At 36.0% G+C, this 23,625-nt stretch overlaps 1 protein-coding gene across 4 annotated transcripts in view; it reads right to left on the bottom strand.

Moving 5' to 3' along the window:
• Positions 1-2,424: 2,424 nt before the first annotated feature.
• VPS41 (VPS41 subunit of HOPS complex) overlaps positions 2,425-23,625 on the bottom strand; it is a 137,961-nt gene continuing 116,760 nt past the window's right edge. For all 4 annotated transcript variants that reach the window (XM_053944158.1, XM_053944168.1, XM_053944181.1 and 1 more), the window contains 10 exons: positions 22,326-22,367; positions 22,168-22,218; positions 20,792-20,929; positions 17,990-18,044; positions 16,833-16,973; positions 15,242-15,378; positions 7,814-7,913; positions 6,981-7,025; positions 5,484-5,563; positions 2,425-3,879 (listed from right to left, as the gene is read on the bottom strand). In XM_053944158.1, coding sequence (XP_053800133.1) covers positions 3,799-3,879; positions 5,484-5,563; positions 6,981-7,025; positions 7,814-7,913; positions 15,242-15,378; positions 16,833-16,973; positions 17,990-18,044; positions 20,792-20,929; positions 22,168-22,218; positions 22,326-22,367 — 870 coding nt within the window. In that variant the 3' untranslated portion in view covers positions 2,425-3,798. The remainder of the gene's footprint in view (positions 3,880-5,483; positions 5,564-6,980; positions 7,026-7,813; positions 7,914-15,241; positions 15,379-16,832; positions 16,974-17,989; positions 18,045-20,791; positions 20,930-22,167; positions 22,219-22,325; positions 22,368-23,625) is intronic.

Here is a 23,625-nt window from a genome sequence, read left to right as displayed (position 1 = left end):
TGTATGGAAATTATTATGGAAAATATGCATCCAAAAATGGGGATGCAACTCATTTTGTCTTTGCTCTTGCTCCATAACACAAGATCAGTGTCAGAAACTGAACTTATGTTCCAATACACAATACCCAATGTGTTCAATGTTTCCTGTAGTGCAGCTTTAGAAAACATACCTTTGCCTATAGAACTACTTCTTGAAGTATTAACTGACCCACTGAATTATGTCAGGGTGGGCAGCAGACTCTTGCCCAATTGCCACACACAGTTGATTCAATACATCGCTGATCCAGTAGAACAATTAACTCCTCCTTTTGCAGAAGTCAACCTTTATCATGATGCTGTCCACTTTAACTGAGCTCTCAGCAGGACTAAATAGCCTCATGCTTAGCAGGCACCTCTAGCTCCCCACTCTCTTAGGACCCCTAAAATCTTCAGTGTAGCCCAACATTTTCACCAAGCCTATCACACAGCATTGACGGTTTAAAATAATAAAACAAGGAAAGATGAGAAAAATAATCTGAAGACTCACTTTAGCCTGTCACAGGATGAGTGGCAGCTTTAAACAAGCCCTGCCTTAGGCTTAGATTTTGACAACAGTTTAAATTCAAGAAATCACTTGGGCAAGTTCTAAGGATGGCAGATCAGGTCTATTTATAAAAATTAATTATTTAATAAACAGACAAGAAATAACAGATAAAGATCTTGATCAGATTAGTTACTACAGAGTATAAAAGTAAAGAACTATTAGTAGATTACAGCATAACATATAACACTGCAGACTATCAAGGTACCTATAGTAAAGCTACCAAAAGAAATAGTATTGATTAGGAGTCGAATATAACTTACAGCTGAAATGACAATAATGTAGAAAAATTCCTGCCTGTAAGCCCTGGAAAGTAACTGCAAAGCAGGCATCCCTACTCATGGAGAAAGCTCCATACATTTCCAGGAAAATGTATAGAAGATTTCAGCTCTATGAAAGTTTGGTGTGGCTTTTGTAGTTTGTAAAGTGAGTGTCTGTCAGTCAGAAATCCAACCTATCTTGCCAGATCTCACTTCAACAGCAAGATGTTTATTGGCAGTTGGGAGACCAGTATTAACCCTAAGGAATGAAAATAACTCTATACAAGCCAGCTTGTCCTGTTTAAGTTACCTGACTGGTTAACAATGTAAGTTCTTGTCAGGGGGTGAGATGTCCTGCTTACAAGCCAAAATAGTTTTCTCTGTTTTGATATGACAAACCAGTTTATACTTACTTGATCCATCACAAATCCTTTCAGTTACCTTTATTGGTCAAGAACTCACACAGAACTGGATGTATCAGAGAAAAAATAGCTTTTATGTTTATTTTAAGCTTACCTTAGAAGCACAAGAACTTTGGCATCTGAAGTAAGAGCAATTGAAACTGATTAAGTGCTACTCTGTACTCTTCTGATAGGCTCTGCAACTTTACAGTTAATTCTTATGCAAAATTCTTCTTCAGAATGAAAGCTCTTGGGTAGCTTAATATTTTAGACTCTAATATCAGACATTTTCTATGATATAAAGGCTTCTTAGGAAGAAGAGTGTATCAAAGTCAAGTCTGCACATTTCCTGTTGAATCTTAGTGAACAAATTTAGACTTCAGGAACATGAAAAGGGTAGTCCCTGAAGCCCAAATGAAAGAAGTTTTGAATTTAGAGAAGATTTTTATTAGATTTTCATACAGTGATTTAAAATTACTTGCATAATGCAAAGAATATGCCAGGCTATAATGCAGTATGATTGCTGATGATGGCAGACTAGCAAACTGAGTCACAGAATGCTCAAATGCTTTAGGGAATTTATGGCCAAGCTGAAGTAAAAAAATATACCTTCCTGAAATTATCATGTAACTCTAATCTACAGGACACTTTTCCATATACAGGTATAGAAGTAGTTTGACTTTCTCCTCCTGTAAGCTGACAGCTTATTGCATTCTTAGGATAGAACACAGAAAAGCTGCTTAAAGCTACTGAAGATGGGGGGTTTAAAAAAGTTTTTAAATTTTTACAGGCATGGCATGCAATAACTCAAACATCATGGTGAAACAACCCTTAAGGTCACTGGAACATTTCATTTACTAGGAATCAAAGCAGCTTTCCTGATCAGTGTAGTGAAGAATGGGTAAAGGAACAATGTACCTGAGAATATGTAGTAGCTGCTGAAAACAAACAGCTGCAAAGCCAGGCACTAATTCTTATCTGTGAAGCTTGATGTATGCAGACTATTCCCTGTACTACAAACTTCCTACCCTTCTGTTATTCCACCTAATCTATGTTCATTAATAATTTGCACAATTTTTTTCCCTCGACTGTCTGTATTAACACAAAAGATTAGTATGCTTTTGAAAGATCTAGTCTTTTAATGATTGTTTTGCCTATGTAATCATGCAGAGTAAATCCTAGCATTTCTAAACACATAAATTTTTATTCCAGTATTATACAGATCTGTACAATGGACAACAAAAAATCATTCTTCAGATTGCTAGACCAAATGCCTAGAGGATTTTAAAAGAATATTATGAATATACATAAACTAGAAACCCAAGTTTCCACAGTAGAAATTATTTTAAGGTGTACTTACATGGGAATAAGGTATAGAAGAAGGTATAGTATTAAAAGTACCGTATTTTCCAGTTTTACAGATAGACTGCAGTATATACCATTATTTTAGAACTTAGCATGTTAGTATGTTAACTTGTTCAAACAGTACAATTTGATGGCAAAATAATATATTTTTACTTTCAAACTCAAGTTATTAAAAAGCAGAAAAATAACTTGGGAGTTCTGACTACTTTTCTTCAGGAAAAGATGCTTATATTGAATTTAGTCAGTATATATTATAAACAGATTACATTACTGTGAAGACATTCTCAAAGATCACTTCCTTTGGATCAACACTTCATTTGAACACAGTTCAAATGAAAAATATCGTTTTGTTAACATCCAATTGACTTATTTAACTTAGCTGTTAAATTGCTAAGGCCAGAAGAAACTTCTAGAAATCTTACCTTTGAAAGGTCAGATACATTTTTTCCCCTTGCACTTAAATGAAACCATGCACTTCAACCACACATAAAATAAGTGTAAAGACCTACTGCTGACTTTTAAAAATAAGGTTTCTGGATGAGTTGAACATGAGAAAAGCTCACTTTAAACTACTGCATTGTGAAGATGAATTGAGAAATTAACCAGTTCCAATGAACTATGAATATGTAACCAAGGCAAATTGCCAATGTACGGAATTCACAGTTAACAAATTTGTTAACTAAAGACATGAGCTGGCACACAACTTCAAGTTCTGAAGCAATTCCACTGAAAGCAGTCAGACTCCTATGGGTCTCAAGGTAAACAGCTCCCTAACAGACTAAATCAGGACTGAAGTAGTCTGACGAGCTGAATTCATGGCATTACATTTTTCTTTACAATATCCAACCATAAGCCTGATGTGATTCCAAACTGTAAAGCACATTAACTGATAGCAAACACAAATCTCTAAATTGTGTGGGTTTTTTCTTCCCATTTTATTTATTTTTTTCTGTTCCAGAATGAAGTAACAAGCTGAGCAAAGGAACTATGACATATGAATTGCATAACGAAGACTTACCAGGGAAAGATTTTCACATTTTCTCATGACCTAAAATATTCAATAAACAGGATAAACTACAGGAACTGCTTTTAAATCACAATCAAAATTATATACAGAAATGGAAAATTACAGTGGCTCTGCATGGTCCTAACAGATTTGGTGTCACTGACTGACATGGAGAACTAGGCCACTGCTATTTCTTCATCTCCAGGACTGCACTTCCTGGCCCCCTGTGTTTGGCACTGCATATATTGCAGAACTGGACAGAAGATACCTAAATCAAAAAAGAAAACAGGAATCTCTCAGAGAAATATAGCCACATCAGAATGTGTGAAGATGAATGAAAAGTGCTAATGCCCTTCTCAACATTACTGCTCACAGACTGTTCCCAATCAACATAGTCATGGATAGGTGAGGGAAGACAATATAGAAAACCATAAGTAAGGCAGGCTGTTCTGGAGTCAGAGGGCAGCACAACTCACCACTCACTCCAAGGGTATTACCACCACCTGCCAGAAGAGTAATGTCAAACTTCCTCCACACCAAAAATGAAAAGTACACAGTGAAAAACATCACTGATTATCTTCATATATAAATATGAGAGTAAAGTCACTTGGTCAGCTCCAATAACCACTGGATGCCTTAGTCACTGCTGTGTCTTTGGGTAGTGCTCCACAGATTTCCAACAAATGAGATCAGGGCCCAAATACTGTCATTTGACATCAAAGATGTGTTTATTGTTATTCTGTGTTTAGCTCTGTGTGCATTTTGTGCATGCACTATTTGCATTTCAGTATGTCACCGATAACCAAATATCAGTAACATGACTGATCAACTGAGGCCACATAATACAATGTAACAGGGGAAATTTGGCTCTGTTACATGCATACATCCCTGTATTTATACATATTGTCTATGAATTAATATAATATAATATAATATAATATAATATAATATAATATAATATAATATAATATAATATAATATCTACGTAACATTTAAAAATTCCACCTAACCAGTCACCTGCCCCAGAAAATTGAGAATGCTAGACAAATTTTAGATTATTTCTCACAATAAAATTTGTGGTAAATATTGAAGAAATATTTACTAATTGTTGGGCTTTCTTGTACAAATGATCTAATACATTCAGCTTTTCCTAACATATTTAAGTATCCATGCTGTACCATATGGCTACAAGCACTTTGTTTACTTACAGATGAAGTGATTCACTAAAGCTATTTTTTCACTGCATGTTAATTTTCAGAGATACATACAGAATCTTAAAGAGTTACATTTAATTTTCTATGTGATTTTTTTACCATTCGAATGCTTTTGTTCCTAAATTTAAACCCTGTTATATCTAGAAGTTATTTTTTGCTTTGTATTAATTGAACAAACAAACCAACCCCCAAAAAACTTACAAAGAAAAAAATGTTTTGACCATAAGGATGATTACAAAGATATTTAAATAATCACTCTGACATGACTGATTTTTGTCTTCCAGGTCAGAATCATTTAATATGGTTCACTTGAGAAACTATCTTTATTCTCATCTTTGAGAATGTTTAGTTAAAGTAAAAGCTGGAATGGAAAAGAACTAAAAAATTAGACAGACTGTATTCCCTGTATGTCTCAGATTGCAGAAAGTGATAAATACTGTTCAAATAGCAGTGATTTCTTTCTACATTGGATGAACTTTAGTTGCAGTATCCTTAAACTCCCTTTCCTTGGTCACATTCTACTATGTTGTATCATCACAAGTTATTACTATAATCATGCAATTCCTTATAGACCCATGCCCTTCTCCAGAGCTGACAAAAGAAAATGTGTGACTTTATCTTCGGCAAAGGTGTCAGACATATTAAGCTAATTCCTTACTGTGTTAGATACAGGTAGGCACTCTCTGTGAAACATGTGTCTGCAGTGGAACACTACCACACTGAAGGACTTGGATGCATCTGGGAAACAGAAAAATAAATTCATTTCAACAGGGCAATGAAACAAATGATTTAGTGGCTACAGAAATATATGCCCACATTCTATTATACACAGAGAAACTTCAAGTAACATCTCTCAAAATAATTTCCAAATTATTCTGGCTCATTCATAGCAACCATTAGGAGTGATGGTTTCAGGAAACGTGTGCCAGTGATGGAGTTACAAAAAAACTTTTTTCTCTGGCTTAGATACTGTATACCTTTCTATCAGGAATTTTTCATTTCAATATATGCTACATGCTAAATTTGATTTATTACCATCAAATAATGCAGCTGCTTTGAAGAAAAGTTAGCAGAAAAATTATTGCACTAGTGTGAAGAGAACCAGAACACTGAGCAGTTCTAGAGCCTACACTGCATGCCATGATCCTGAAATTTGGCAACAAGCTGCCGAGGTGCATGATGTGAGTTTTCATTCCCACATGAATATTTAGCCAATTTAGAACCCTAAATACAACATCTACATATCTAATGAATAACCATCTCACTCACGAGCATCATTCGCATTCTACCGGGCTCTTTTTTCCTCAACACACATACTTCCAAGCACATTCCCCTCTGCCAGATTCTCCTTGTCTGTATATTGCTGCACATGATCCCAGTATAGTTGTTTTTATTTATTTATTTAAGTGAAAAATGGTAGAAACCAGATAAATTTTAAGTGATTCTATCAGGCTATTAACACTTAGAAAACAAACAAATGTCTGTACACATGCTTTGTCTTATATATTCTTGCTTTAATAGGCCACGACAGATATTCTCTTAGTAGAACTATTTCTTTTTAAGACACCCAACAACTACATTGATATTTCTGGACTATAGTTGCCTTGAAGAATGTACATCTCTGAAATAACATCCTGAATTTCTAGTTTCACAACTAACTTTAGAAGGTGTTCTAAAGCTAGTTGGTTTTAAGATGTTGCAAATGTGGCACTCAAGACTGAAACCAAGAACTCACCACCATTCAGACAAAAAATACATTCCATAAAATTTTACAATCTACAAGTTCAGTGTGAATAATCCAACAGAGGTGGACAAGATTTGGTGGCTTACGTTTGTGATTCTAATAATCTTTGAGAATACGTATGTTGATGGAATGAAAAGCTGCCTTGAATTCCATGTATTCAAAACAGAAAATAAGGAAGTCAAAGTTGAGTAAGAAAGAATATCTGGGTTTACTGCAACAAAAAATGTTCAATTAGACTCCACTTCTATGTCAGAATTCAAAAGCAAGCTTTGCATAGGAGATTGAAATTTATACAGCAATCACCAAGGGATATTACACATTTTTGTGAATAAAAGCAAACAGTGGTTCCTCTTAAAGTACTACTAAAAAAAATTACAGCCTCTTTTTTTTTTTCCTGGAAAAGCATCCTACCTGAAGGAAGTATTGGAGACAGACATGATTCACAGATATTCTCCTCTGAAAAACAAAAGAAAATTAAGCTTTGTTAACAAACTCCATGTTTACTTTTTTATAAAGCAAGCATGAACATATTGCTATTACAGAAATTGAGCTTGGTCCTAAAGCATTTACTTAAGATGCCTAACAGATTCTATTAAAAATTGAAGAGCAATACTGAAGTAGCATTCTATTAACAACGCAATAAATATTTAGATCTGATGATGGTAGAACTGCAGGATTGAGGCTGTTTAGGATCAGTGCTGAAGAGACAAAAGGCAGACTGAAACAAGGAGCATGGGATGGGTGGCTGTTAACTCTGCAGCATTTTGGAGCAGAAGCTCTGGTACTCTGTCCTGTCAGCTTTTGTCTCTTGCTATTAACACTCAGCTGGTGTGAATTACAGTGCTGCTCACATGCATCATTAGCACCTTGCAAAATATTTCCAACTGTTTCTGACAATCTTCTTGTATTTTTTGCTTTGGTTGCAGATTATTACCATCTGCTGTCCATGTTGTCACTAAACAGCATTTTCACTTTTACAGACAAACTGCAGGACACAATACATTACTGGCTATGCATAGCATGATCAAGAGAAACAGCTGCATGCTGGAACTTATAGTTTTTGAAATACAAGTAGTTCCTTTGCAAAGGGGAAAAGCATCAAGTATCCTACTACACTCTACAGATATGGTAAAAAATCTAGGCTTTTGGACAGCTTCCAAAGCAGACAGTCAGGAGGTATATAAACAGTCTATATAAAATAGTCTTTAAAATCTTGAAAGTCATCATGTTTCCTCTGTACCCACCATCAACTAGAACACCCTTCATCTGAGTTCGATGCATTTTCTTCAATAAAGAAAGAGAATCAGCAACGAGTATCTTTTTGCAACCTTCCCGCAGCAAGATCTGTTGGTGCAAAGAACATTAAAGACAGCGGTTGTTTAATAGATGGGCATATCAACTATCTTGACAAGTCATAATTTTGTTTTTGCTGCCAAAGTGAGTGCAAGGAATGTTTAAAACTTTTCAAGGTATTATAAAGGAGGCAAAGGAGGAACCTTTTGTTGCCATCACCTCTACCTAAATGAAATCTCACCAAAAAAAAAAAAAAAAAACCAAAACCCCACAAAACAAAAACAAACATCAAGAAACAGAATTCTTTACAAAGATACTGTTATCATAATTATGAATGTCTTTCTATGAGATGGTGTTAACAAATTTCAACAGAGAGGAATTTTTACAGTGCCCCTCAGAATTAATTTCCAAACCATTTCAAAATTATTCTTCCTGTATCTTTCCCATCTTCTTCAGAAAAGATATTTGATAATCATAAGACCTTCATAAACACTGCAATTCAAAATATATTTTGTTCACACATATATCCTGCTGAGGAGTCATTTAATAAGCAGTATTGAATGTCCATGCAACTAACCAAAGGTCCCTAGTTCACTCCTCTTCAGCAAAAGTCTTAGCTCCCTTTTAACTTATTTGGTATTTTTCATTAGATTGACATGTCATTGCCTGAAATGGTTTTTAAACACAGAAGAAGCAAGAGCATAACAATTATATAGAACCTTATTTCACAATATTAATGGAGTAAGTATGGAAAGATGACAAACCCCATTAGGTATTTTGGAATTTTTTCTTCCTCCTCTAAAACTGATGTTTGGAAATTTGTTTTCCAAGACAACAATTCCTTTGAAAACTGCTTTCCAAAAATACTCACAGTCAATTATAATGTGACCAACCCTACTAAAAGACGGGTATAAGGAAGCAATATTCATTCCTTTCTTCTGATCATTTGTATTACAGGAGATAGAGCATTCTAAGACAGCGCAAAATACAGCTAATGCAAATACCTAAGAAGAAACAGAATAATAGACTTTACAGCCAGATGGACACTGTCCAAAACTCTACCTTTCCACATACACATTCTGAAGTAATAAAGACATACTTCTAAGAATGATACGCAGATAAGACTGCAAATCCAAAGTACATTAAAAAATTAACACTGTGAGCATTTCAAATGGGGCATATCAACAGGTGAATGACACTTTTCCAGTATTGGAGACATTGAGCTATAAAACATTTCAGAGCACCAGCAACTAAATGCAGATCTACAGGGCAAGCACTTAGAAAATTAATCATTTTTTATCTGTTGATAATCTCAGGAACAATCTGGCTATGTCTTTCCCTTGCCAACTTTATCCAAAGGCAACAAAGAATGTAAAATTTTGTTCTAAAAAAAAAAAAAGTTGCTAGATTTGAAAAAAATACAAGAAACTTATAGCAAGGACAACTGAATGAGACTGTGTCAAGTCCAACTCCCAGCCCTGCATAGGACAGCACCAAGAATCATACCAAGTGCCTCTGAACATTGTCTAAATGTTTCTTGAACTCTGACAACCTTGGTGCTGTGACCATGTTTAATGAAAGAAGCAGAACAAAGATACAATGGGAATATGGAAGTGTGTCCTAGCATTTCTTAATTAAAATACAGTGTGCTAATAGAAAAAAATAATTTAAAAGAAAGAACAATTAAGAGGGAAACAATAGACATCACTAGCTCACTGGAAAACCTCAATTCTGTTTGATGCCTTAAAACCCAAGAGTAACATAAATATCTGATAAAACACATATTTTAAAAAATATGCACTTTCTCACATTATTTAAACAGCACTAAGATTTTTCCATACCACATTTAATGACTGCCAGACCTTATTTTGCTAGAAATGGAATACAGTAGGCAGCCATTATTATATAAAAGGAAAAATCACAATGCAAAATATAAAATGTCATGGTAATAAATTCTCAACTTCAAAATCCTACTTCTGTAGGAATTTATTTGAAGACCTCAAAAATGGATAAATTAAGACTTGCAGAAAGCAAAGGAAAGGGAATTTGAGTCAAGAGAGGGAGAGCTTCATTAAAGGGGAGAGAAATAGCTAACTGTGGACCCTAAGGTTAAGTTGAACTACTTAAAACTGACAATGGGCATAAATCTGTGATGAAACCACTTTCAAAGAAGAAACAGAACTGAGGATGAAACTGAATTTTATTTATCCTTCAAAAGCATGTAATTGTGAGCACAGGCATGACAGCCTCATGCACCTACAGAAAGAAGTTTTAGGCAGAAATAATGCATTTTGTGAAATTAATGAAAATAAATCAAAGCTGTTATTGCAAAAAAAGGTTTGTTTTCTGGCTATATTAGGGAAGATATTAGGCATAAACCATTCTATTTGATTAAAACAGTCTTGATTTACATTTGTAAATCAAGCCTAACATTATCTTTAAAGAAGCACTGTAGTATGGAGTTAATTTGAAAGGGTATACTCAAAACTATTGGAATTAATTCAGGCCTTGATTCAGCTTAACCCACAAACAAGTCCAAGTTTCTCAAGGCCAATTAACCAAATTCTTTTAAACAGCATCACTGCCACAATTAAAAACACGTGATTTTTAGTCTTTACAGCCAAAAGGCACATGTCCTCCTGTGCAAGCTGCCACCTGCCCTCTAGTGCCTCCAAGGTATCTGAACAGCATTTTTAGTTATATTCAGGAGCATAACCTAACAGTTTTTCCAGATGCTGTTTCAAGCAACATTCATTGGTTTTCATTGGGTTCTGCTAGTTCATAAACTCTATTATGAATGGATTGATGTGAGTTCTGTGAATGGATCAATGTCTGTTGCCTATCAGAGTTACTGCAGGTTCAAAGTGTAAACTATTAAGTAAATGTTTGAGTAAAATGGGTAATCCACAAAATCTCTAAGTACCAGATCTAAACAAATTGCTTCTGTATATTAAAGCTAGGGGAAAAGTAATTTTAGAAAACCAACATCTTCCAAAGATTTATTCTAACAAATTACATAGAAAGGGTGAAAAATTAAGCATTTCTTTCTAAAACAAGGGAGGTTATTTAAGCCTCTTCCAATACCACAAGCAGTTCCTACATTTCATTCAGATACAAACCAAAGCTGAAAAGACACCTATTTTATACATTTGGAAAGCACAACAGGCTTATAATTAACTCACAAGTGTACAGGGAGATTTTACTATCAGCCTTCTTTGGGAGATGTGTGATACAATGCTTTAGAAACCTGGAGAATGCTCATTCATTTGCACTTAAAAAAAACCCACTAGGAATGTGTAATTTGTAATAAGTAAGCAGTTTTCTCCTTAAGATAACCTGTCTAATTTATCTACAAATTTATGACAGCAACAAAGTAGATTTCAGAAGCAGTAAAAAAGCTTCAGACTACACTTTATTTGATAAATGCTCCTATTAAAATGCAAAGAACTATAACTTTGTCCTTGTCTCCATAACTTTGTTGTTTGTGAGTGTTACTGTGTATAAATACTAAAATCAGCATTCAGCAGTAAATAAACTTTCATCATTACAATCAGGGTCATTTGATTAGGTACTATGGTTTTAATACATTAACTCAAACAATGTCAAAGACAAAACACCAAAATAAATTATCTTAATGGGTAAAAAAACAAAAAAAAAATCACTTCAAGGTTTAATCCCAATTCAAAAAAACACTTAAATATTTCCCTTCTTGAGATGGTGTGTGCTCAGTTTTAAGCTTCTTGAGATGGAGTGTGCTCAGTTTTAAGCTCATGGCAGAATTGCAGAAAAAAGTCATACATGATCTATGTTTTATTTTTGCCCAAAACACTATCTAATTCTGCTTTTAGTGCTATGCTTGGTTGGTTGGTAGTGACCACATTTCAAAGGTTAATCACAAAGCTGAGGTGAGCTTAGAGTAGCATATAGAGCAGTGGCAGCATTTCATCTGGTGGGTGGCAATTTTTTAAAGTGAAGCCATCAGTCTACAACCTACCAACATTATTAAAAATTATTCAAGGAAGAGTCCATATTAAAAAAAAAATTACAACAAAATTTGCATTAGTACACTTTCTTGTTGGACTCTCTAATGCATACTGTGAGTCACACATACTTTGGTAGCCACTCAGTTTGATTTACTTGGTTTTGCTGGGATGGAAAGGACTGTTCTCAAAAAGACAAGGTCTGTCAAAGACAGACACTGCTTTTAACTCCTACCCATATTTCATATCACACCTAAGTAAAGTTTACTGGTATGGAAATTCAAAAGCATAATACGAAATTTGCATTTGCACGCTTACATTGGCATAAAACAATCTTATCAGGGCTTGAAAAAGGAGCCCACAATTAAACAATATAATGGCACAGCAGTAACAGCTTTTGGGAAGCCATCATTATGAAAAGACCAGCACAGTTTTTGTTAGGCAGTGACTTGCAAGTCAAGCAGCAGGTTCTCTTTCGACCTGCGCTCCTCCTTCGTGGATCCTAGCATAAGATTCTTTTTGCCTTTGAAAATGAGAATAATAAAACTTATATGCATACAGAGCTCAAGATCCAAAAAGATGAAGATATAGAAAATCCAGTGGAATTTGTATTTCTGAGTGAGTTCAAAATGTCTGGTATGCTTCATGCTACACATCTGTCAGGATCTGTGATATTTAAATGCTCCCAAGATTGTAGAAAGTCTCTGTCTTTCAGCCCTGCTGCCAAAGAAGGAGTTGTAATTAGTCTGTGCTGGTTTTCAAGGTTGCTTATTTCTTCTTATCTAAAATATTTTCTCTCTGACCTGCAGCAGGTCTGTCTTGCACTGCAGCATGCGGGGCTCTGCCCCTCAGTGGGATGTTACAAACATTATATACTAGAATCTACGTGTGCTATATTTACAATAACGTGCCAATATCTATCGCCCATGTTGAACAGTGTGTCCCCAGCCAAAACCAATAGAAAAATGCCAACACCACAGTGAAACATGGAGGGCATGAAGAAGAAGAAAAAGGACAAGGTACACCCAGTTTCCTCCATCTTGCCTCCTTTGAACCCCTTATCTAGAATCCTAAAATTCTACTTTTGCACCTGTGCCACACTAATTACTACTTATATCAAACACTCAGACCTTGTAATTCATCCTGTAAGATTGAAAACTCTTTTCTATGGATAGAGATCAGAGACAGTGTCTTTCAGGGCTCTGTACAGGGGGATTCCTGACCCCCTGCCAGGGTCCCAGACCTTCCAGGGCAGCCAGAGAGGGATGCCCTGGATTCCCACACACATCAAGAGGTTTCTACCAAAAGCCAGAGTTGTGCCAGGCCAGAATAAAGGCCAGTGACTTCTCAGAATGAACCTACACAGTATGTACAGAGGTATGACCAGGTATCATACAAACACACTGAAGACTAGCTTTAAAACAGCTAATGAGGCAGCAATAACAAAAACAGTCCTTCTATAAAATTTGAGTCCCTCTATAAAATTGGCTACTTTGGTGAGTGTGCAAGACCAGCAATAAGATCTCTAAATTTCCATGTAGATATACCATCTGTTCATAACCAGTGCACTTCATGTTGCCAGTAACACTTAAGGAACAGACTTATTTTAAACTATAACTTACATTTCTCTAATGAAATATTGCCCTTTTTTGGGCTATACTTTTCTCTATCAGACAAGAAAGCCAAGCACAAATCTTCTATAATTTCTATTATCCCTATGAAATCTAAATTTTACCCCTAGAGCTATCCAACTCTACTTCAAAATCAATTAATTTGAAATCCATGAATCATTTCAAAGCTAACAGTAAATCATTTTAGGTATCATTCTCAAGATTAAATACATGCTTTTAGTCCAAAAGTAATTCTGTTTAACGGTATTTCAAGAAAAAATTGTATTTCCATCCCCCAAATATGACCATATTGATGTCATCAGCTTTGCCTGAAGCCACATAATGTACTCTGTATATGTGTAAAGCTGAAGCTATGCTTACAGCACTTTCTCAGTCTGCCTGCAAACACAACAAATATTACATTTTGATTTCATGAGAATGCAGGAATAGGAGGATCAGTGGTGGTACTGACAGCAGCAAGATTAACATGCAACTGTTGAAATGCATTATGGTATTTAGCTATTATCATTTTGGAAGGATAGTAGCTTTGGACTTCACCCAATGAAGTAAAAACCTGAAGTAATGTTAAAACATGCATTATATGCAAACATGTATCTATTTACAAGTGTCAGGAGATGAAGAAATGTAAAATGCATCTTTGAAATAGCCAAAGTCATAATCTGAAGTTCACATTAAAAAAAAGAATGGAAAAGCCTTAGAAAGGCTTAAACCCTGCCCTGAAAGGAGATACGGGTTTTTGTTGGCCTAGCAAGATACCAGCCATGACCTTAATGTAACCATTGAGTCCATCTATTTCCTCGAAATTTTGGAAGACAAATACCAGATGGGGAACAAGTATTTGAGGCTCAGAAAATCGGAATTTCAGCTGCCTACTAAGCTACGTTTTCTTGGACTTTGCATAGTCACACTGGAGGCATCTGTATCTTTCAGTAGAGCGATGCAGAACAGCATAACAGACAATTCAAGTTTAGAACTCCTTTTGTAGCAGGGAGATTTAAAATATGCAATGCAAAACACTCTGCTGGCTACTTACAGGGAACACTGAAAGTTATGCTTCTTGTAAGTTCTTACAAAATATGTGTCAGAACCAACCATGCAGGGGACTGCACATACCTGTATAATTATGCTGGGGTAAGAACTTCCATAATCCAGTTAACAGTCAATGTTCTTAAAAATGCATAAACAGGCACAGAATATTCTGAGTTGGAAGCAGCACTGAGTCCAACTGTAAAGTGAATGGTCCATAATACAGGAACTGAATCTACAACCTCGGCATTATTAGAATCATGCTCTAACCAACTGATTCTGCATCATTGACATGAATTTCATTTTAAAAGTTCATCTTCCTTCAGTTAGTATGACACTTAACATACGGCTCTAACACCTGATGAATGTTTCAGAAAGGGCATGTTGCATTCTGCCTCCATTCTGCCTCTGCATTCATGTAAAACAGAATGAGAAGTACTGGTCATGAAACTTTCCAATACTGGACAGCTGGGCAGTGTAAAATAGGCTGAATCACTCAAGATGCTTCCAGTTCTACTTACCCACCAGGCTTATGACAGTACAGAAGACATTTAGAAGGGCTAGAAGCCATCAAGAAATCTTGGCAAATTTCCACTATTTCTATAATAGTTTTGTATTGGCCCACAGTGTCCATGACCAATGACTGAACAAATCACAATAGCAATTTCTTGTGCTGTTCATTGACAAAGATGGTTTGCTGTCTCCCTGAAAATTAGTATCCCACGAAGACTGCAACATCTACCTGCAAGTTGTAGTCCTGAAGAATTTTCACTAGTGAGTCTCTCAAATTAGGAATCTCCATGCCTTCCTTAATGCGGTGGATCAAAAGAATAGGATCAACATGGGTTCCAATATTGTTCAACAAACCAGTAATAAAAGCTGTGAAAACCAAGAGACAAAGAAATTAAGAAAAACAATCCAGCAAAATAACTGATTAAAGGATACTTTGGTGACAAGCTACTTGACAGTTCTCTACTAAGTGAAAACACTAAGTCTCTGTTACAGTCTTTGTATGTTTTTTGCAGCTGCATTTACTTGAATACAAGCCTTTGGGAAGGTGAGGAAGATAGAGTCTGGCAACTTACAGAACTTCTAGTGTATTCAGCAAAGTGGTAACTGAATCTCCAGCACAAACTCACAAGTAAATAATGCATTTTGATTAAATAAAAAGAGCACTCAAACAAATAGTGTTTAACTACTAATAACTACTTTATGTGGTAATTCCATTCCCAGTTCCAGGATTTAAAAACAAACTTTCAAGCACCTAACCTGATTTCAATGTATTTCTAAACATTGGTGAGAGTGACATGATAGAAGTCTTTTGCTTTTTGAAGAGTATCTGGCTAAAAAACCCACTAAAATGATGACTCAATGCCGTGGTTTTTCTTCAACCCCCACAACTAAAGAATATCAATAGAGCTGCTCTGCATATAGGCAGAAACTGTTACATAGAGTTACTGAGAGAATTCTGTATGCTTTGAATCCCTTTTGCTCTAAAGGCATCACTGATTGTAGCATCACTTTTAGTGATGCATTCAAGTATGGGTAATTTGAGAATGACACTCTTCTTGAGGTTTAACAGATTCTGGTCACGTCTTCCTTTCAAAATTAGCAACCAAGGGATGAAAAGATACATATTCTGACACTAATTCTACAAGACTCTCAATCCCCCATAAAAGAGGTCCCAAGAGAGACTTTACAGTCTTGATTTAAAGACCCAGAAGAGGATGCAAAAACTAATGGAGTAGATAGTTAAGAAAATTCTCTGTTTTCTTAGTCATTTGAACTTCTTTGAATCTGCCTCATTGACAACACTGATACTTATGTTTCTGAGTCCATCTAACCTTTTAACTTGGAGTAGCTATTAATATAATGAATGAAAAGCAAAATGCACTCATTATTACCAATCTTACCTTTGTAACACAGAAACAAAATAAATTAGTTTTTTTACTGAGGGAAGAAAGGTGTAGGCTTTTCATTTTCAGAATCTTGAAGGGAAGCAGATAGTACGCAAAATCCTCATCAAACCTGCATAATGTGTTTTGAGTCTGTCTAAAAATAAAGTCTCATTCTGCTAAACTAAAAGCACTACTGTCCCCTTGATTTGTCATTAAGGACAGAATTATGCAGAGCTTATTCAATGTTAAGCCTCCAAGTATTCATTGTGTAGCATACCCTCACACTGCCTTACTGCAAGTTTTTATGCACAGTAGGACAGAACAAACTAGAACACCTCCCTGACCATACAAAAACACCTTCTCTAACATACATGTGAGCAATTCAATCCTTTATTTGCAATAGCATGCAAGCTTCTCAGAAACTATCCCACTTACGTGGTTTGTCAATAGAATATAGAATGAGATCTTCCCAAAGTTCTCCATCATCTTGTTCCTTGGCAAATTCAATAGCTTTATCTACACCTTGCAATTCTTCCATTATCATCTTCAAGGCACTGCGACTATTACCCATTCTGCCTGGAAGGAAAAATAAGAGACTATAAATGCTAATTGCTCATCAGTGTTCAGTGCTCTTTCAGTAAGAATTTTGTAAGTGTGAAGTTGACTCAAACTAATTCAACTAAGGCCAAATCTAGTCAATTCAGATGTAGGAATTCAAATCAGTATAATATGAAAAAGTGCTTGGAGTAGGTTGCTGGACTGGGACCTGGAGGCTTTCTCAAGGATGTGTTAGGTCATATCTGGGGTTCTGAACTGCAGCAACATCTAACATGACGGGGAGTGTGTGTATGTGTACAGATGTAAACTATAACATGAAATACCAGCTTCAAGGGCCCACATGAGCCCTCTTAATTAGCAGTAAATATAGCACGGCTTACACCCGTGAAAAATAAGAGGAAACAGGAAGAAGTAGCAGAAATTATGAACTATTTTTAAAACAATTTCATTAGTAAATCCTGCTCTCCACTGAACTGAAATGGTCCACAAAATATTCTTTTTACTGAACCAGAGATTGTTTAAAAAATGTTTACTATTCTGTTCATGACTAATATATAAACATACATGTAAGTCTTCCAATGCCTCTCATTCACAGGTAGATTTCTTGGCCAGCTGAAGGAGTTAATTTACAACTAATTTTATGGGAAAAAAATGATAGAAAGCAATATAAGCAGATCTTTCATCTCAGGAAAAAATAATACCAAGCTTCTGAGATGTATTCAGAATAAAACATTTGTTTAATTTCTCCTCTCTTTTCAAAACAAACTCTTCTCTTGGAGATTGTATCAGAAATACCTCCCCACCCAACTTGTTCCCAAAAACCTCTGCAACACTTCCAGAAACTCAGAAGAACACCTAGTAAAAAACATAGTAACACAACATATGAAGTTAAGACATAATATCAATCCAGTGCTTTATTTTCTAAATCATGTTTTTGGGTTTAGATATTAGATAATATATCTTCACACCATAAACTTTATTACAAGTTTAAAAGTGTTGTAACTGATCACAGTTATTTATTCTGAGTTACTTACTTAGAAGATAGACTGTCTCTTCTACAAAGTTTCTCTGCTGGCAGATCTCAAGAGCCTTGAATGTAAGGGAAGCGAAGAAAGAAGAGAATATAAGGAAACCATGCAACATGAAATGTTATTGATCACAAATGCTGCAAGAAACTTGAAGTGATTTTTCCACGAAGTTACATTATTCATTTTGACAGAAATGCAGCTCCCTTAATAAGCACTTCCAAGTCCTCTGGCCCTAATTAAGAAGAGAAACTCTGTGACATCCATGACTCTCTTTAAAATTCTGAGACTGAATAAATCTGGGGACAGAACAGGTATTTCAGTCTGGACTATGTCAATCTCTGCCTTTAATTCTACCAGCAACTTCTTTATTCCGCCTCCAAAAGTTGGTTAATACAAAACATTAAGGTTATCTGCTATCAAGACTTGCTTCCTGTGGGTGGACTTATGTAGTCTCTAGTGATGGAAGTCTGCTTGACATTCATTAGTAACACAAGGCTGAAAATCTCCCCAGGGTAAACAGAATGGTTTCAGGAGAGAGATTGTCCTCCAAATTTTGTACCAAGAAGACAATGCAAAATAACAAATATGAAAGAATGTGGAGGAAGCATTTCTTGTAAATTTGGTTTAAAGACCTGAGGACTAAGTATCTTTAGTAGCTACAGAATCTGTGTGTAGTTGGAAACCAGCACAATTATAAAAACTACCAAACTGATTACCAATGGGTTTGTAGTAACTGGAAATCAGCAGGGCTGGTACACTATAAACAATGCCATGAATGTTTCCATGAATTTGGAAACAGAAAGCAAACTCAAGATTCATAGCATTCCTATAAAGACAACTGTTCACCAACCTTCACACTTTGAAATGAAAATTTTAAATACATAAAGTATAGCTACAGTCAAAGATGAGGTAGGAATTAACTTTTCCTTCCAAATCTCCTTATTTCAGAAGAGTTACTATGAAGATTACAGGTATGGACAACAAATTTTGGGCTAGGGATAAGTGAATTACCAAGTAGATACTTCAGGTGAATGAAAGTATGAATAATACTAATAAATTATATACACAGCTGACAGCCCTCTTTTTCCTCTTCACTTAAAAGGTAAACTACAAAGCACCAGGTATTCAGTAGTTCTAGATACTGCCATTTCCTGACTGTCATGCTCCCTCTAGAGGAAAACAGGGAACATTCCTACTTCTCTTCCAGCTCATTTTCAAAATGTTTGCTAAACTGCACTTGACTAAACGTGGCTTACTTCTAGAGAGCACAAATTATTTCTTCTTGATGAGTTTATAATTTCATTAGAGCAATAATAAGAGTGGATTTAGGGACCTTAGTCCCCTTTTCAATTTCTTAGATCTGTATGTCACAAGAAGTGTTATTATACAGCATGCATGGTAAGAAGTATAATTACAGAATTAATGGTATCTTTTTGTCTCTTCCTTAGCTTCTTACTGAAAGATCCTAATATTTTAACATTAAGGTTAGAATTACACATTTTTTTGACATTCTTCTCTCTTGACTTTGGTGATTATTGCACCACACCTTCCAGAAACTAATGGGTCTCTCACCTATTCTTGCTCATAGCCCGTATCTTCAGCAAAGCAGTGCCAGCAATGAGCATCAGTTTCACAGAGCACTTTTCTGCACCCCCTGCCACTAAAGATAGGAGGCTGGATGTGCAATAACTAAAATTAATTTGCTTCAAAATTTAAAAAAAATGCAGGTAAGGTTTTATACATAAAACCATGATCACATGAATAATACATAAGGCAGAAACTAAGAATCAGAAAGTTAAAAACAAGTAAGCCAATATTGTAGATCAAAGTTTCTGGCTGGAAACCTCTCAGGCTCACTGCCTAAACCAGTTTCAGGTAGTGGTTTCAACAAATCCCAATTCTCTAATCCTAAGAATGTATTTTCCAGTAGAGAAAAGCATGCAAAACAAGAGAGGTACCAGGAACAGTACTGGTTTTCTTGGGAATGTTAACCATGTAAAATACAACATTCAATATTACACATGAAAACTACTCCACTTTGTCATCATTATAGCTGCATATGGATAGGCACCCCTTCACAAGGTCTGCTCTGCTCAGCCATTAACAGCAACAATACAGATAATATAATACTGAGCCATCTAAACTGGAAAACGTAGAATTTCCATTTGTTTTGCATTAATTCAAGCAGGGAAACAACTCAAGATTGGCCTTAACCTTTATGCACTTTGTAATTTGACAAGAAAAAGCAAGGAAGGAAAATAGAAAAAAATATAAAAATATTGGAAGATGGAAACCTGGTACTATGTAAAACCCCAAGTGTATTAGGCAAAGTACAAAGACAAAATACTTTTAGCCCTGTTAGTTCAGTGATGTATATTGTGTATATTATTCAACAGCAACTTATGGCCTTACAATAAAAAGATAGAATAACTACAGTTACAGCTATTGGTTTTTCAAGATCTAACACAAAGAGCTCCTAGATTTGGCAAAATGATTGTCAATTTCTTGAACTCATAACCTACTGTTCAGTCAGGCTAAGCACTGATGTGTAGATATCTTGGAGCTAGAACTGTAGTCAGAACTTCTGCATTAAAAATACCCATCAATCCCTGTGAGCTGAGAGAGGAAAGCCTCAGGTGTCATCAGCTCTGCAAACCAAACTGCAAGTGATGGTCACAAACTCAAAGGATCCCTCATACTGGCAGTAGAGGGCAGTACCAGACACGGCTTGAAATTCACAAGACTACAAGCTACAGACCAGGACCTTGATAAAAATCAAGGACCTATGCTTAGATTTTTGGGGCTTACCTTCTCCAGTGGGCAGTGTGTACTGTCTCTGAGAAATGGAAGTAAGTTTGGTCGATCATATTCAGCATAAAGGCTGATCTGTTTCTCATGATATCGTTGGCCTTTATGATGGTCTCTTTTGAAAAGCTTGTGTAAATACTAGGAATCAAAAAAGAATCAGAATTCAAACTCACTTATTCAATATTATTAATGGAATAACAGAAACTCCTGAGTTGGAAGGGAACCACATAGATAATCTAATTCCACTTCCTGGCCCTGCACAGGACAGCCCCAGGAACCACACCATGTTCCTGAGAACATTGTTCAAATGCTTCTTGAACTCAGATACGCTTGATGCTGTGACCACTTCCCTGGAGTGGAAGTCTTCCAGTGCCCAGCCACTCTAGTGGGCAAAGCTTTTCCTAATATCTAACCTAAACCTCCTCTGGCACAGCTTCATGCTGTTCCCTTGGGTCCTGTCACAGGTCATCAGAGAAGAAATTAGTGCCTGCTGATGCTTCCCTTGTGAAGAAGGTGTAAATAGCTACAAGGATTCCCCTCAGTCTCCTCTTCTCCAGGCTGAACAAAACCAAGTGACCTCAGCTGCTCTTTGTATGGCTTCCACTCTAGACCATTCACTATCTTTGTTGCCTTCCTCTGTATACATCCCTTCTGTAAACTGACAGTCTGTCATTTGCCTTTGCAAAGCTCTTGGGCTGTGGACTGCACTTTTCATAGATCTGCTTCCATAATCAGATCTCTAACCCATAAATCACCTCTTCACCAGATGAACACCTGAGCCCTATCTGTAACCAGCAGCAAGTTAAACTTCCCTCTCTAATACAGCCCAAGTCCACAGTCACATATTAAGTACTCCACTGACAGGATGTTCAAACCGAAGAGGAGCTTTTGGAATAGCAGTGTGAAGCCACAGCCTTGATACTGTAATTCTGTACAAACAAGAACAATTTGACAGTGTATGGAAGTTAGAGCTCCAGAAAAACAAGCAATTCACTTTCTCTATGGGTCAGCAAAACATATTTTACAGCTGCACCCACCAACCAATCCCACTTTTGGGTAGGGAAAAAGGAAGAATAAAAGCAACAAGTAATTGACCAGAAAAGACAAGTGCCTACAATGCTATAAAGACATGTTAATAAGCCTGTATTATGTTATCAAATTCTCACAGGTACACATTTTAAGATCATTTAACTACTGTGAAGATGCTATGGCCATACTAAATAGGAAATTGGCAGAAGTAGCCACTTTGTCTCTGATCATTTATGACATTTCAGTGTCAGGTTCACTTTAATAAGATAAACACAGCTGTAAAAGGTATGTCCAGTCAAGATTGTACTCAGATCAATTTGAAATCAACAGAATACAGGAATACTTACCACATGCTGTAACTCAGGCCTGTTTTCTAATTCTTCAACAACTCTGTCAATCTGAAACAAAACAAACCTGTGATAAACATCACATTTACAAGACTGGAAAAAGGACAGGTAATAAAAGCTAGCATTGGACTTCCATGCCATGAACTTGTTATACTCACAGAAATTTTATCTTCATTATCCAAAAGCATGTCTACTGCTTTCTACAACAAAGAAAGAGAACTCAAGTAGGTAACAGGTACACATATTTTCTTACACTCTATATAGTATTATGCTTATTCACGGATGGGTGTCAGATGGACAGACCTACTCTTTTCAGCAACAGAAATGCAGAGAGCAATTTACATAACACCCACATATCCTGACAGCACAGCATCAGAGTACTGTTCCAGAATACTTCTCCTAAGTTCCCTCACTAATATCAGTAAATACTGTGCACCTACACTGCAGGTGAAGTATGCCTACTGAATCACCATCAGTCACAAAAAGCCACTTCCAAACGATGTAGAAATACCATTTGTTCCATCTCAAAAGGGAACTGTAGGGTGATGACTATGTAAGAAACACACAATTCAACCTGCCTCACAAGTGGAGTTCTCCAAATCACCTGCAGACCAATACCATTAATCAAGCAGACAAGACCATGTAAGCCAAGTGGCCACCAGGATCCAGGTTCTGCTTCCTCTTTCAAGAGCAAACTTCTGCTTCACTTTCTGAAAATACCATGCCACAGATTCCTGATATGACTTAATCTACTGGATTAAAAAATATATATATACTTTTTTTTCTCCATGTAGTTTAGAATGGGCATACTCAAGATGATCACCAACAGTAGAGATTCATATTTTAGCTACAGTGCTTAAACAACTATTGCACTGAAAAAAGATATCTACTTGGTTATCTTCCCAGTGATCACACCAAAATTCATTTGCTCAGGTTTTACAGCCAGCTGGAAAGAAAGAAGGTAGAACTCAGCATGGAATAAACACTTCCTGGTTTTTGGAATTTAGGTTAATAACCTTGTAAACCTTCAGAAGCAGATTCATTTTCTGTGGTGAAAGGGAAATGGCAAGTACATTTAATATATGCCTAAATAAATCCACTATCTCATTTCTTTGGCTTATTAATACCATTATTTGATTCAAAATACAGAAAGGATAACATGGTGAATTGATACACTGTGTGAAATGACATTCAGTGTTGTGACTTGAGGATCACAACAATGTCCTCAAATAATGTGGACACTCTTCTCACTGAGAGTGACAAATGGAAACGGAAAGGAAACACAAATGGAAAAATGAAGGAAAAAATAATCCTTGGGTCAATTATTTTGCAGTCTAGGCAAACAATCTTCCTTATCTCAGAATGTATCCAGATGCAGCAAACACACTCTCTGCCTAAATTATCATCTATAGATAATTTATTTTTAATCTGTTAAATTGTATCTAAAAGAAAGTGAAT

This window comes from Vidua chalybeata, chromosome 1 (genome assembly GCF_026979565.1).
Source record: "Vidua chalybeata isolate OUT-0048 chromosome 1, bVidCha1 merged haplotype, whole genome shotgun sequence".
Taxonomy (NCBI): Eukaryota; Metazoa; Chordata; class Aves; order Passeriformes; family Viduidae; genus Vidua; species Vidua chalybeata.
The sequence above is the reverse complement of the archived record's forward strand: the minus strand, read 5'-3'. Positions and strand labels throughout refer to the sequence as shown.